Below are 15,783 nucleotides of genomic sequence, written 5' to 3'. Positions count from 1 at the left end.
GCCAACTACGGCCCGACGAGTTCATATGGCCGTTCGCTAAGCGACCACTGTCTGCAGCCCGCACATGAAGTCGTGCCGTGCCAGCCAGGCGTTGCTGCGTGCGAAAGTTTTATCAACGCGCAAAGTGAAACCCTGTCCGCTTATCTGATTCGATCGTGCAGAGCAGCATGCATGTCGGCTTTGAAGCTCCGGCGGCCTTGGCATCCCTGATTGGCAGGTGGATGCTTGGTCGTGGTCCCGACTTGAACCGAAAGCATGGGCACCAGACAGCGAGAGAAAATTTTCGCTTTTTGACAGTTTGGCACGAGGGCACATGGCGAGCTAAGATCTTCTGAACCCTGCTCTCGGCTCGATCTTATCTGATTGAATGCAATCCTGCGCGGGACCCACCACGAAGCTGCCCGTGGACAGTGCAGAGCTTCTCATTTTGCGCGAAGGAATAGGCTTGCAACAGATCTGTACAGCTGCGTCGCACAACCCATCTCATTTGCTTGCTTCCTGCGCAGCCTCGCCGCCCACAGCGGAAGACGTTTATATAGTAGCAATGAGAGCCTGCCCACCCCCGCTCCGTCCAGCCCATCCTATCCCTTCCCCTGACGCTTCCTTTACCGCGGCCGTCTCATTCAGAGCTACTCTTGCTTAAGCTCGCCCGCTATGACGAAGCCTGAGAGCCAGTTGCCCGTCGTCAAGGCGGCTGCTGACGACGCTATCAGTCCAGCCTCTGAGGCTGCTCCCAACGTTGTCGATGTCGACAGCAAGTCGTCGTTGTCCTCTGACGGGGCCAAGGACGCCAAGCTGGCTGATCAGACTGCTCCTATCAATGTTGTACCGCACCTTGTTGGCACTTCTGACGGTGACGATGTGACCCTCGTCGACGCTCAGTCTGGTGCTGTCGGAGCTACCTGGAAGCACCGCGTGCCAGCTCTTCTCATGATCCTGTTCTTCACCCGTAAGTCGCCCCTCGTTCCTCATCTTCGACGACATCGTTCATCCATCTGACTTTTGTTTCACATTACGGATGTCGCTTCTTCCCAGTCGGAAGCAACTTCGCCCAGTCCTCCCTGTCCCCCCTCAAGTCAACGATCAAGAAGCAGATGCCCGAGGTGACCAACGCGCGCTACGGCGCGCTCGCTTCAGCCGAGCAGCTCGTCAACGGCGTCCTCCCACTCTTCTCGGGCATCATGATCGACTACTATGGCCCTAGCATCACCTCTCTCCTCTCTTCCTCAGCGATCCTGCTCGGTACCATCGTTCGCGCCATCGGTGGTCATCGTGAAAGCTTCCCAACCATCCTCGCGGGCCAGATCATCTTCGGACTCGGCAGCACGACCATCGAGACGAGTCAGTCGAAGCTCTACACGCACTGGTGTCGCGATGGCACCTCCCTTACCCTGGACGCAGAAGACAAGGAACAGGCACCCAAGTCGAGGCGCTTCGCTGCACTGTCGTCCGCCGGGTGGCTCGGTTTCGTCTACGGCCTCGACATCGCCATGGGCCGCGTGTTCAACGTGATGGGCAAGATGAGTTCCATTCCCGTGGCCGAGTCGACGGGCAAGTGGTACTGGACCTTCTGGCTGTCTGCAATCCTGTGCGCGGTGACGCTGGGCTTCAACACGGTGTATGTGATCTACGAGCGGTCGCTACCCAAACGCATGCGCGTGGTGACGGGTCGTCAGCTCGCTGCTCAAGCTGATGCACAGGCCATCGATTCCGACAGCAGCCTCGAAAAGAAGACGACCAAGCCGTGGACGCAACGTCATCTGCGCCTGCTGACGCTCAGCGTGGGTGCGATCCCCGCCTCCTTCTGGCTCATCACCATGACTCAGATCCTGCAAGCAGGTTCGGTGAACGCGTACAACGCCAACCTGCCGGAGGTCGTCCAGATCACACGGGGAAAGTCGAAGCTCATGGCTGGCTACGCGTCGTCCGTCGGCCAAGTGCCACCTATCGTTTTGACTCCGCTGCTGGGGTTGATGTTCGACCTCTTCGGACGACGCATGTACTACGTCTCTGGCTGCGCCGCATTGTGGGTGGTCGTGTTCGCCCTGCTTGCTTATACGCAGGTCAACGCATACGTCCCCGTCGTCCTGGGAAGCATCGCGCTCTCGTTCAACGCCCTTCCCTTCCTGGCCTCCATTCCGCTGCTCGTCCCCAATCAAGCCTCGATCGGTACCGCCTTCGGCATCTGGAAGTGCTTCAACTCGGCCGGCAGCGTCACCATGGACGTCGCCTTCGGCGCGATCCAGGACCGAACGCCTACCGGCAAGAACCAGTTCAACAACGCCTTCGCCTTCCTCATCGCCCTCAAGGCCATCGACGTGCTCTACGGTCTGAGCTACCACTTTATCGACAAGAGATACTTTGGCGGCGTGCTCAAGCTCAACGAGCGCCAGCTGCTGCAGAAGATGAGGAGCGAGTCGGAGGAGGAGAGGAGCCAGGCGCTCAGGAAGCCGGTCAAGAAGTGGACTACGGCAGGTTGCGTGCTCCTCGCTGCGTTCGTCACCACGGGGTATGTACTCTACATTACTTACTCGATCGGCACTTGAGCGCGTCGTTCGTCGGTATCGAATGTTATACAAAAGGTCCGGGTTCACCGTCATGCAATGTAAGAAGGGTATATCAAACGCAGAATCCCGTGGGCTAGAGAGAAGGTATGAAATCGGCCGAAGACGTCATATCCGCAGGCGTGCCCCAGCTCTGATGCACCCACCCGCTCCAATCCAGATCGATGCTAGATTGCAGCAGCGAGTTGAGATTGAGCATGTCGTCCACCGTCGCCGACGATGTTGCGAGCGATGGATCGAGGAAAGCCATGAAAGCGGTTGGATCTGCTGCGCCCCCTTGCCACTGTGTGTCCGGCTGCGCCGCTGCAAAGCTGGCGAGGTCGTAGGCCGCTTGTTGGTCGGCCGAATTCCCCTGCGTCGCTGTCTCGTGCGCACCCGTCGCAGTGGCGTAGTCGTGGTGCTTGATTGCAGCGGACCGCATGGCAGCCACGATCGCCGGCTCATCCGGCACACGTCCCGTCGGCGACTCACTCGCCACCGCCTGCGCACGCTTCTCCCACGCCGCCACCAGCAGCGCTGCGAGCATCGTCCCTCGAATCTGCAGCTTGCGCGAATCGTTCTGATCCGTCCAGTTGGCGTAGATGTTCGGCGTCGCACCCTCTCCTCCTGTGCCTCCACTCTGCGACGTGCTCGGCGTCGCTCGACTGCGGTCCTTCACCACGCTATTCCCCTTGTCGGGACGCCAGATGACCGCGCTGCCCTCTATCGCCTTCCACGCCTGATCCACCAGCCCGCCCCTCGTATGCCGTCGCAGCAGATCCAACAGGATCACAAACGAGAAGAACGGCAGCTGCTGGTACGTATACCACTGGTAGCGCACAAACTCCTTGGTCTCGATCAGCTTGGCCGCCAGCTCGATCTGTACGGTGCAGATGCGGATCACCTCGGCATCGTTTTCGACGGATCGCTGGTTGAGGTGCACAAAGAGGCGGATTTTGGAGATCCACGTGCGCGCGTGATGCTGCGCATACCGGACCAACGTGCTGCTGGCCGTCTCGGGGCGGGAGAAGTAGCGCGTGGCGATGTACGTGTCAAAGGCGTCGACGGCGGCGAGACGACATGCGAGGGTGGAGGTTTGGCACGAGGCGCGGGAGAAGAGTTGCTTGCACAGCTGGGTGGAGCGGAAGGGATGGTTGGCGAGGTGGTGGTCGGGATGCTGTTGCGACCACGGCGGGTGGAGCTGGAACTGGGCGATCTCGGCTCGGAGCAGGATGAAGAGGCATTCTGTGTTTGGGACATGCAGCATAGCGTTTGGAGCAGGTGCAGTCGAGGCAGCAGCGATCTGGTCCAAGTCGGCATCGGAAGCATTGCGGGGCAGGGGCGTGGTCGCCGTTGCCAACGAGGCGCTGATGGAGATGCCCGACTTTTCGCACGCGCGCATGTCGCAGAAGAGGACCTCCCACCACAGCCTCACGGCCATCTCCTGATGAACGGGCGTGACGTTGCTAGCAGCCGGCCACAGGGTAAGCCGGCTCGATTGTCGAAACACCATCAAGCGCTGCACCATCCGCGTCGCGCTGCCAGTGAAGATGCCGTAGGAGCGTGGATCGACGTCTTTGCACAAAGTCAGCAGATACAGCATAAAGGCTTGGACGGGTCCTAGGCTGGAGGACCTCATCAGGTCGGCCCGGCAGAGCGCAGTCTGCGTGTTGCGGCGGTGTCGTTCCCAGATGACCTTTCTCTCTTCGCGTCCGAAGAGGCGTTCCGACTCGTCTTCGGTCAGCGTGCCGATGGTGACGGTATACATGGCGAAGAAGATGGCATGGTCTTGAGCGTTGGCGGCTGCAGGATCGGCGGTGATGTCGCAGAGCCGCTCGCGGACGCTCGGCATGTGAACGACCCGGACGAGAGGGTGGATGTTCTGCTCGTAAAGGTGGAGCAGGCGGAACATGAGGCTTGTTTCGGGATGCTGGAGAGGCTGGCCGGGACAGTGGTCGTCAAAGTGGAAGTAGCTCGATCCGTCGTCTTTGAACATGAGATCGAGGTGCTTGTGGATCACGAGCGTCGACGAGACCGTGTGATCGGGTGCGGAAGCGGCAGAAACTACGTCAGTCGCAGGCGCATTTCTCGAGTGGCATACTACAGGAGACGAGTGCGGAGGCGGGACGCCATGAGCAGAGCTCGCAGGCGTGTAGATCGAGGGCGCCTTGAGCGGGGTGACGGTCTCGAGGATCGATTCGAGGTGGTTAATGTCAGGATCGATGCTAGACGTGTGCGGTGGGGAAGGGGGTGCATCGGCTTCTGACACCCTCGGTCGACCCGTGAGACTGTTGAAACGCAGACCCGGCGAAGACGTCACCTCCGAAGACGAGCGCCTCGTGCGTTTTCTTGGAACGGACCCCGCAGACGATAGATCAATCGCAGAGACATCTTGATCCTTGTCAACGCCAGCAGAGGTGAGAAGAGCCTCGTACTTCTGAATGCGGTCGAGGAGTTCTCTCTCCGCGAAGCGCTTCTTCCTTTGCTTGTGGGGATCGTGATAAGCGGGAGTACAAGCGATACCACGTTGCTTGCACACAGAGCAAGGAAGTTGCTTGTCGCACTTGCTCTTGCGCTTCTGACACTCCTCGCATGACAGACGTTGAGCTGAAAGAGCTTCCGTGCTGTCTCGAGACGAGGAGCTTACTCGCCGGGCGGAGGACGATCCCATCGAGGCTGGAGAGCTGGCAACCATCGTGAGGGCGGCGATTGCTGTGGATGTGAGCCCGTTTTGGTATGCTGGTGGAAGGGGGAAAAGGAGGATGAGTCGGCGATGTCCAGAGATGGTGTCAGGTGCTCGACAGCTTCATAGTACAGTGTGCATGGAGTAACGCGGGGCCGCGGCGAGGCAAGATCGATACCGGCGGCGCTACGGAGAGCAAGACAAGGATAGAAATGGAGAGGCGCACGGATCTAGAAGCGTCCGAATTCAGGGTCCAAAGCATTTTCCACTGCAGAGGCTGAGAAGTTCGGAAAGATCAAGCCTCCGACTTAATCGCATGCCTCGTCTATCAACGGCACGTGCACTTCACCGCCTGCCATCATGACTTTCAAGTGCTGTCATTGCCCTGAATGCACATTTGCAAGGATTGGCCGGGCCCTGAGCACTTTACGCGGCGATGCTCGTCGTTGCAGAGACTCTGTTGATCCTCTGGCAGACATCCTCCAATGCACCGGTGACTTGAGCAATCTGTTGGTCCCATCTTCGGGTCCATTTGGTATCGATGTCCCCAGAACTTGCTCCGGCGCCGGCGCCCTCCTCACCTACACCGCCTGCGCCTCCACCGCTGCCATCGCCTCCGCTGTTCTCCATCTTGGTGGCCTCCAATCCTCCTGCCGTTGTCTCGCCTTCGCCGCGTCGATCTTGGTCGATGAAGAACAGCACGCCACTTCCCTGCGATCCCGTCTGTGTCGTGCTGAGGCTGCCCACCTGGTCAATCCACCCCTTGAGTCTGCCCTGCATGATCATCTTGCGAGCAATGTCTTCCGCTCCCTCTGGACTCAGGTCCACGAGTGCACCGAGCCCTGCAAGCGTGATATTGTCGTACAGCCTCGACGCGCTCAGAACGTTGTGCTCGATCATCGCTCGATCCAGGACCGTCGATGGTGCGTGTCGCATGGCTTTGCCGTCGGCCGTTGCGCTCGACGAGCTGGCTGGGCCTGGCGCAGATGACGGCGCAAGCCTAGCGATCTGATGCGGTGACAAGAGCTTTTCGAAGCTCGCGATCTCGTCCGGACGGATGACGCGGTCCAGGAAGACCTTGGACAGGATTGTGTATTGAGGCAAGGATGGCGTGCGCTCGTCACGCATCAGCGTTGCCAATGTCCGTGCTCGTTGTGGTCCCGCGGGTGAGAGAATGGAAGCAGTGACGGCAGCCGACAGCATCATGGCACGGTCGTCCTCGTCAATCTCTGCCACGTAACTCAGCTCGTGATATCGGATAGCTGCCTCGGAGAATCGTCGTTGCGAGTCATATACGCGCGCTTGAGAAAGGCGGTACTGTAGACCCAGCACTTTGGGATCTTCGAGCTTCTGCTTGGAGCTGCTGGCGACAGAAGCTGACGAAGCCTCCGCGACATCGTCTGAACCGGCAGCTGAAGATGCTGCGGCTTGTTCTTGTTCTTGCTGCTGCTGCTGCTGTTGGTACTGCGAGGGAAGCGCACCTGGTACGTTGTGAATGATCATGCTGGCGCGCTTCAGATACATGTCTGCTGCCACTGGATCGTCTCCCTCGAGCAACAGGCGAGCGATGCGGACGTAGATCGAAAGCTTGAAGTGATCCGAGACATTGCGATGTCCCGAGTCGAGAGGTATTGCCAACAGGACCCGAGCCGCTTCGTTCCAGTCTTCTTCGGACTCGAGCAGGCTGGCCAATTGCATCCGTAGGCTCGACGCTTGCTCTTCGAAGCTGATCGCCTTGGGTTGCAATTGCTCCAAGGCGTCTTCAAGCAGCTGTCGTCGCGTGTCTCTGTCTGCGATGGCTGGTGTGCTGTCGTCGTCGTCATCCTGCATTCGGTCTTTGTCACGTCGCTGCAGCTCGTGCTCTTCGGCTATCCGGCTTGCATGGTACTCTAGCGCAGTGAGTGCTTGCCTGCCGATGACGAGACCACCGCCTGTCGAGTTCTGGTCGCTAAAGACCGCGTGACGCAGGAATGCCGAGCTCGCTTTCAGCAGATCCATGCGGTTGAGCTTGCTCGAGGACTGCTGCAGCAAGTCCGAGATGAGAGAGTCATAGGCGGCCAAGCGCGCATTGTTGGGCTGCGTGGCCACATGCTGCAGCTGCGATGTGAATGAGTCCAAGGCGGAAGGCATGGTGTGCCGGCAGCTTCTGGACGGCGAAGCGGGAGCCGATGCCTTGGTTTTCGGTCCTATCTGAGCTTCGGAACTGCTATCAGCTGAGTTTGGGTAGGCTTGAAGCCCTTTTGCGAAGCTGGTGTTGAGTGGGTGGGGTGCTTGACGTGATTTGGTGGGGAGGAAGGAGGTTTCGCAAGTGTGGAGGAAAAGAATGCGCAGCAACTGCACCGTGCGCTACCAAAAAGAAAGACCAATACAAATTTGTTGTAGGCCGATGGCCTAACAGCTTTCCTCGATCTTCGGGGCCTATCTCGATTTCATGCCCGATAGGTTCATGCCGAGACCAGCCCTCCTGTCTGAAGGGTGCCAACCTCATGCCATGGCGCTGAGAAAGCCAAGTTTTGTGATGAAGATCGCAGAGGGCTTTCGGCAAAGCAGAGCTTTTGAGTGGGTTGCTGAGAACGTAAGCACGGCCGTCATTCAACTCGATATGGCTTCCCCGTCATGACACCTTCACGCTCAGGAAAGGAGGGGAGGAGGACGATCAAGGCGACAGGCAAACATGGGTGTGATGGTGCAAATCAGGCCACTTCGTACCCTTGGACACAGTTGCTGAGTGGCTGTGACATGCAAAAAGCAACTGTAGGCGCGGTTGATGGAAGGTAGGCTGGAGCTGTCAGCCTGGTCGGGGTTTGGAAGCGTGATCGCTGAGACAAACAACATGGCGATGCGCCGCGTGGAGAAGGCAACGGCCAACCTTGATTGCAGAGTGGTCATACACCTCGCTTCGGAGGGACAAGGGAGGACGTTGGAGGTTGTCAAGTGCGAAATTGGTACTCCGATGGCAAGCAGATATGGGGATTCGGGGGGCGACAAGCAGAACCCCCAAAAGCCGTCTCGTTGGAAAGGGTCGGCGCACCAGGGAAAGCCCGCCAGTCACGAGTGGTTCTCATCTGAGTTGGAACGACGCCGCTTCGTGGACAACTGTTATGTCCCAAGTTGCTGGCAGCCATGCTTCTGAGACCGTCTACCCCGACCACACTAGCCTTCGAGAGTGCCTACGCTTTGGGATGCGACACGCACGCAATGACGTCGTTCCTGGAGTCGCGAGTACGACCCGAGGTGAGATCTCAGGGCGAGAAGGAGCTTTCTTGAGCAGGCGAGCGTGAGCCGAAGTGTCGAATTCGACGCATGGCGCAAGCGAGTTTGGGTGAAATCCACCAGCAACCAGGTCGCGCGCTGTTGGCGATTGGAGGACAAGGCTCGGGGAAGCGATTTATACCAGACGAGGTTAAGCGAGGTGCAGAGACCCTAGTGGTGGGGCCTCGACTCGAATCTATGTACGAGCAGAGCGGACCGCGTATTGCAGCTTGCCGACATTCGGAGCTGCAATATGCCACGGTGAGCTCGCATCGCAGACATTTGGCCCGTTGGCTTTGCAATGGCAATGTGTCGTCGATTTGCATTGCCAGCTTCAATTCTGACGCCCTGGAAGAACTGCAAAGATACTGGTGTGAACGGCAGCGGCGTGCCGATCATGTTCGGTTGTTTGCTCTGCCCGCTGCTGTTCCTCCTGCGATCTCAAGCAGGCACGCGCTGTGCCTTGAAACGGAAGCGAGAATAAGCCACAAAAAGGCGCCGTCGTGACAAGATTCTGAGCATGAATCAACTTGGTTGTCTCGCAGCGAATCCGGACGCCGACAAGCCACACCGGGAGAGGGAGAAGCGAGTGAGCATGAACAAGCGTACCAGCACCTTGCATTCGAGCAGCAACGCGAACGACTGGTATCCGAGCTTGATTCGCTTTGACCAACGAGAGGGCTTTCCGAGATCGTGATCATGACACGGTAGTAGCGAGACCGCGGCTCGTGGAACTGGCGCGCCCTGTTGGGCATATTGCTTTGAGCTTGGTCCGTCTCAGCTAGTAGTTGTACCAGACCACCTGCTGTGCTCTTGATCATCAGGAGTTTCGGTGTTGCTTTGAGCAAACATCGCCAGTAGAGAGCAAGGTCGACGGGCAGCAACATGACGCTACCTTTTCCAACGCTGCCAAGAGAGGAGGTCGAAAGCCAGGCTCGGTTGTTGCAACGTGGCAGCAACGCGAGGTGGGTCTGGAATCCCCCTTGCTCATTGCGTCGAATGGCCCCGGCAAAGGTTGAGTGAATCGCGCATCTACTGTATGTTTGCTGGTGGATTTGGAAGGTCAGACTCGGCTAGACGACGTAGAGAAGCGAAAAGAGGAGGCGCAAGCGAGACTTCGGCGGTGGACCGTTGAAGATACGAATTTCGAATAAGAGCACTTGAGGGCGGTCGAGAATCGTATGATGTTGGTCTGGACAAGACCTCGGTATGAGGTCGAGTTTGCGTGTGCGATGGACCATCAGAGCAGGCACCCGTCTGGCCCGTGATGAAGGAGTGGCTGTTGGAAAGACGTGCCAACAGAACATAGCAAGGAAATCGCGGGCGATGCCTTTGCGTGGCGTAGGTACAGGTGTCGAGGGGACGGCATGGCTTTGCCGCCGCACTGTTTGCTAAGCTTGCCAGGAGGGTCGAGCGAAGTCGGAAAACGATGTGGAAAGGCGAGCCGAGGTGCAGGATCTCGCGACTTTGAGCAGCTGCGGCTGTGCGGATGCTTATGGCTCGCTTAGGCTAAAGTGTCAATCTGGTCCAAGATGATTTGCAGGCCTAGCTCATTGCTGTTTGCCGACCATGACTCTGTCTCGCGCTTTCGCGACACATCTGGATGCCGATCCTACACGGTCAAGTCTGACAAAGCATCTTTCAGCGCGTTGAGAAAGCGCCTAGTAAGGACGAGAAAAGCCGTGACCAATGTTGCGGCGAAGCTGAAGCTTGAGCGCTCTGGCCCTTGCGAGCAGCAATCGACATCTCTATGCGATGACAGATGATTTGTGGCTACGACTGCGGTGCTGTGCCATTGAATGGCGCCAAAGAGGCTAGTGCGGCGCTGTATATCGATTTGCGCCAACCAGAGCCTCGGGTCAGCCGAGGCGGACTGTGTGACTTGAGTGAGCTTGGTCGGAAAAACGCGCTGGAATTGCATCGGAGTCTCAACCTGACGGCTGTCACTCGTTCGGCCTCGCCGTCTTTGCACGCCTTGAGCAAAGTCAGCACTCGACGGTGGCATGTCTTGCTCGTGCTTGATCTGTCGGACGAGCATAAGCCTGAGGTGACACCACACTGTCTGTAAGCGACACCTTTGTCTGTGCAACGCCATGCCCACCCACCGGGTCTTCCTATCTTGCGACGCCAACACGTGTGCACTCAACACGACAGCTATCAATGCATCCGGTGGCGACATTGCGTGCGGTATAGCTTCCGTTTCCCATGCGACATCCTTTCTTCCCTGTCTTGCCCAGCTGAAACTATGTCTCCGCGCCATCGCCATCTGCAAGGGGGGCGACAGCCTTGATGGCGATCCAGACTGTAATTTGTTTTATATTTAGGTCCAAAAAAAGCGCTTAACCTGACCATCCTCACCCAGATTTGACAGCTCGGCCAAGTGCCATGATCGCCTCTTCGCCTCAACTTCGTTGATGTTATTAACACCTTGAACAAGATATCAACATCGTGCCTGGCCGTCATCGGCCGTTGAACAGCCAGTCACACTAGGATGTGCATGCTACTGGCATTCGAAAGAGACAGTCCGCAGTGAGCGCAACCAGATCCAACAAACGAGGCGTCTTTCGGCTATGCGCGTATCTACATCTGTTGTGGTTCCTGGGTGAAGCAAGAGATCTTGCTCTTCCGCCCTGCCAAATGGTGAGACATGACACAGATCACATGCAGAGACGCTCTGCCCATCTCTTTTCGGCGCTTCGTCTTGTCAAGCTGCCCACTTTGTCGAGCGAAAGAGCGTGCCACACCTGGATGGAGGATTACCTTCTCGAAGCCGCCCGTCTTACCCTCTTCGAATGGCAATTGGGTTCCGCTTTGGCTTTCTTCCTTCTCTTCGCCCCCCTTAGCCGAGTCTGGGATGAGGCTGTTTCGCTTAAGCTCGAGCTGCAGTGCGGCTTGGTGGCATGCGATACCTGTCAGCGCTGCCCTTTTTTTGAGTGACCTTTCTGTGCTTCATCCTCCCCTTGCTGTACGCCTCTGCATCACCATCATCACCACCGCCACCATCACACCGGCGTCCGGCTTAGCGCCTCTCTGCTTTCATCTTCCTTTTAGACGCTTTCAGCTTGCCTTGCCGTGCGCCGCCTGCAGATCCTAGGTCTCGCTTCCCTTTTCCCTTCATACGCTGCTTACGCTTTTCGCCGCTGCATCCCATCTCGCTTGAACTTGCCGCTGCATGGCTGCATTCGCTTCACCATCTCTCCTCTTCGACACAAACTCCCGAAACGAATAGCCAAAACAAGGTTGTCCAAGCCGTCCTCCTTCGTTGCTTCCAACTCAATCGCACCAGGCTGTTCTCTCTCCACCAACACTCTGTCCCTCATACACGAACCGGAGGCATCCCCTACATCTCCTTCTCCTCGCCAATTCGTTCGCCTATCGCCTCAAACAGCGACCGCAGAATACACAGACGCGCAACACTACTCTGCAGCAACTGCGTCTTGGCTTAAGTCGTCATTCCGCTTGATCAGCTTCGGTCCGCCTCTGGTCTGTGCAGCCTTCCTCGACAGCGGCTCAACAATACCATCACTTACTGCGATACTTCAACTTCATTTCGACCCATTGTCTGCGCCCACCCACTGCCACGCTTCTACGCCAGGACCCTCTCTTCTCGCCGCGTGGCAGCTAGCCAAAGGCGTTCGATATCAAGCCTCATCATACCTCTCCCGCGCTGCAAACGTCCAGCACCTTCATACCTTGAACGCACGCCTTCTCAGCCAGCGCCCCCGCTGCCACGAATAGTGACAAGGCTCTGCCCACCTATCGGTTGACACTTGCTCGCTGCACCTGAGGCTGTGCCTCAGACGTTGCCCACCTTTCCTGCATTCAGTCAACTCGACAACTCGACTTTCGGTCTTCATTGCACGCAAACTGCACGCCCTTCTGCAGCCAGCCCCTCTTGGACCTCATATTCGAGCCGCACGCAGAATCGACCTTGACTTTGACTTCTCGGGTCAACCTTCCAAGCCATCAGCGGCGTCCAACTCGTCATTGCGCCACCTTCATTTGACCACAAGGAGCCCTCCGACCCTTGGCGCTTGTCCGCAATATCGACATCGTCCTCGGCGACTTTATCATCACAGGCGTTACTCGACCCCGGCTTCCGTCTCGAGCCCATTGTGTCGCCAGAGAGCTTGTCGTGCGCCACTTTATCCCTCGTCCATCCCCTTTGCAGCTCAACCCTCACCGGCATACTGCAACCGCGGTGGGCGCAAAAGCTCTGTACCTTTCGTGGGAGAGTCTTTCGGCCACGCGCCAATCGAGTGCTTGAGGTGCTGTTCACTTCCGATTGGCCTCTGTCAGCCCAGAAAGCCTGTTACGCCCTGACTCGACGTTGCGGATCACCATCATCGATTCACGTTCCCAGGCCCACCCCTCCCTCTTCTCTCTTTCCTTACGGAACCGCCAGGCCTCTTTCGCTCGCTTGCAGTCGCATCTTTCAATCTTTTCTCAGCTCTCTCCAGCCCTAGTCGTCCAAGACTTTGTCGCTCGTCTCTCATCCATCGAACCGGAAGAAGCGCCTCGGCACCGCTCAGGGCTTTCAGCACCACCCCTGGAACTTTCAGTGGCCACTAATCACGAACGCGATCCATCTTCGATCTTCGCAGCGCTGCAAGCCAAGCTCACGACTCGGCAGCTCTTCGTTGAGAGGACAACTCGCAACCAATTTCGTCTGCTGACGATCTTCATGCGGCGTCACCAAACGACTGACATAAGGAGTTTGCCAGAGACGTGCCAGCAGCGTCACTCCACTGCTTGCCCGCGACTATGTCTCGCACGCCCGGTAATCTCACCAGCGAGAGCAGCAGGTCACAGTATTCTCTGTCGCAGAGCGTCAACAACCAGAACACTCGCTTACAGCAAGGAGCTGTCTCCTCGTCCAAGTCAGCAGATCGTACACAACCCAGGTCACCTCCGCAGAAATCTTGGCACGCTCCTTCGCAGCAGGCCAGCATGCTTGCTGATGACGTCTCTCAAGAAGAAGACGAGCTTAGCGAGGAGCTCCCGCTGCATCTGAGAAGCAGTCGCAGCCCTCGCTCACAGCGAGCCTTCTTGGCCAAACGCAAAAGTGGCAAAGATGTGGCTCACGGCTCGAGTTCGAAACGGACCAAACGAGCTGACGATGAGCTCTCCGCATCTGAAAAGGTAAAACCCAACCATCTCAACACAGTCTCTGTCTTTCGTCGCCACCAAAGCCACGTCGCTGACTAGCATTCGCCGCCTTCCCCCTCTTGCACCTCTCCAGAGTGTCGAGGCATTGTACCCTACCAAAGCGCCGAACCGGGGCCCATCGCCGCGAGCACTCGATGATACGAGATCGACAACAGCCGACAGTCGCTCCGGTGAGCCAGGCGGAGAGCTCGCCGACTCCGCCTCGGAACGAGTGCTATCGCTTGACGAGATCGACACTTTTCTGGACCTGATCTACAAGCATCACCCCGATCCTATGACCGCAGAGACCATGCGACAGAGCGTCGACGCACTCTACCACGACTGGGAACAGTACTGCGCCCGCCGTCGAGTCCCGGTTCGACTCACCAAGAAGCCCCTTATGGATGAGTACGGCAAGATTTTCAATGGCGTCTATGGCTCCGACTTTCAGGCCAAGGCTAAATCTATAGCGGAAGCCGTGTTCCAAAGGTCAGCAAGCGAACAAGACGATGAACGCCGCGACAACGGCGATCGAAACAGTGCAGCAAAGTCAATGACGGATGGCGACACTGATGACGACGACGAGGAAGACAAAGGCGACGGTAATGATTCCACATTCAGTACGGAAAAGAGCACGGCAGCGGGGAAGTCAGGTCAATCGCAAGTGCCACCGTCCGGGAAAGGAAAGGTGGGCAAAGGTCAAGTCGCAGCTGGGGCCGACGAGCCAGGCACACCGTCCAAGAGTTCCATTGCTCAAAAAGGTCGCAACGGTCTTGCCGTCCTCCCCCCGGGCTTGTTCGACATTCTGCGCACGCATCTTCGCGACGACATCTTGGCGAGCATCATGCCCTCGGTGCGCAACGAGCTCACCGAACAAACTCGCGAGCTTTTCTTGCAGAATCAGGATCTGTTCGGCCGACTGAAAGAGATGGAAGATCGCATCCGCAACCAAGACCTGTGGATCCGACATTTGCTCTCCCGCGACCCGCTCGAACCGGGTGCATCCCCCGTTGGACCGCCCGCGACATTTGCTGGGATGCCTCGTGCCGATCCTGCCTCTGCCTCAGCTGCGAGACCAAGACCTCTCACCGGAGGAGCGAGAGAGTCCAGCAGCTTTGGCCGACCACCTCCTCAACATGGATTCCGTCGTTCAGACGGCGATTCCGGGGATGGCGTCCCCATAGGCGACTATAACAGTGGAGGTAGACCGATGTCGCCGCGACAGCATTCCCGCGATGGTCCGCGGCACTTCCCTGAGCAAGGCATGACGGGCCCGCATCCTCTCGAAGGGGGAGCTTCCTCTGCAATGACGGTACCTCCATCCGGCTCGGGTCAAGGTCTTGGTCCTGGGCCTGTGGTTGCCTTTGAGTCTGTTCGATGGCAAGGGACACATCGTGCAGGTCCACCCCGCGATCGCGCACCCACGGATGGGCGGCCTTCGTACGTCGGCGAATCGCCTCATCGCAGGCCGGGCTCCGGACCAGCTGAAACACAGCAGTTCCACCCATACACGAACGAGCCGCACGATCCATATCAAATGCGGTACGAGCCTCATCCTGACGCCGTCCAGTACATGCCTCTGCATCGACACTCTATCGCTGATCCTCGACGTCTGAGCACTGTAAGCGGGGGCAGCGTGGTCCCTGCAGGGCAACGCGGCTCGGCGCCGGGACCATCTCAACCCTCCATGGGGCCAGCAGCTGCAATCGGCGCGCACGACGACTTTCGACGATCTGGCCCACCGACCGTCCAGCGTGAGCCTGTCCCTCCGCCTTCTGAGCCAAGCTACGACATTCGACGACCATCGCATCCGAATCTGCCTGCCAGCCATTCGGAACCGTACTTTTCCAGCGGTCATGAGACGATCCGGACGCCTCAAGCGCCCAGATCGATGGCGGTGGGATCGTCACCCGTGCAGATCCCAAAGAACAAGCGCGGGCGACCGAGCAAGGCCGAGATGGCCAACAACAGGGTCGGCGAGCTTGGCGGCGGTGGTGGCGCTCAGCCTCGGCCTTACATGTCGTAGCGCTCTTGGCTTTCAGGTATCTTCCAAAAGTACGAGACTTCGCCGTTTCGTGCCCTTGCACCACAGACATCTCGTCCATCGACAGAGTCAGCACGCTGTAGAACCTCGCTATCCTAGGCCTCTCTAATCAG

The 15,783-nt window shown here is 58.0% G+C and overlaps 4 protein-coding genes across 4 annotated transcripts; 2 read left to right on the top strand and 2 right to left on the bottom strand.

The window, feature by feature from the left end:
- Positions 1-654: 654 nt before the first annotated feature.
- Positions 655-2,546, top strand: PSEUBRA_000641 (Major facilitator superfamily; the record flags this gene model as incomplete). Its single annotated transcript, XM_016436224.1, has 2 exons — positions 655-949; positions 1,036-2,546. 2 exons carry the CDS (start codon positions 655-657, stop codon positions 2,544-2,546), a joined length of 1,806 nt encoding a protein of 601 aa, XP_016295214.1.
- Positions 2,547-2,640: 94 nt separating this feature from the next.
- On the bottom strand, positions 2,641-5,238 carry PSEUBRA_000640 (Zn(2)-C6 fungal-type DNA-binding domain protein; the record flags this gene model as incomplete). The annotated part of the gene is made up of 1 exon (XM_016436212.2): positions 2,641-5,238. One exon carries the CDS (start codon positions 5,236-5,238, stop codon positions 2,641-2,643), a length of 2,598 nt encoding a protein of 865 aa, XP_016295213.2.
- Positions 5,239-5,652: 414 nt separating this feature from the next.
- On the bottom strand, positions 5,653-7,356 carry PSEUBRA_000639 (Proteasome component (PCI) domain protein; the record flags this gene model as incomplete). Its single annotated transcript, XM_016436204.1, has 1 exon — positions 5,653-7,356. The coding sequence occupies one exon, from the start codon at positions 7,354-7,356 to the stop codon at positions 5,653-5,655; it is 1,704 nt and encodes a 567-aa protein (XP_016295212.1).
- A 5,886-nt stretch (positions 7,357-13,242) lies between these two features.
- On the top strand, positions 13,243-15,652 carry PSEUBRA_000638 (uncharacterized protein; the record flags this gene model as incomplete). Its single annotated transcript, XM_059464433.1, has 2 exons — positions 13,243-13,620; positions 13,721-15,652. 2 exons carry the CDS (start codon positions 13,243-13,245, stop codon positions 15,650-15,652), a joined length of 2,310 nt encoding a protein of 769 aa, XP_059321011.1.
- Between the last annotated feature and the right edge of the window lie 131 nt (positions 15,653-15,783).

This window comes from Kalmanozyma brasiliensis (genome assembly GCF_000497045.1).
Source record: "Kalmanozyma brasiliensis GHG001 unplaced genomic scaffold PSEUBRA_SCAF1, whole genome shotgun sequence".
Lineage (NCBI taxonomy): Eukaryota > Fungi > Basidiomycota > Ustilaginomycetes > Ustilaginales > Kalmanozyma > Kalmanozyma brasiliensis.
The sequence above is the reverse complement of the archived record's forward strand: the minus strand, read 5'-3'. Positions and strand labels throughout refer to the sequence as shown.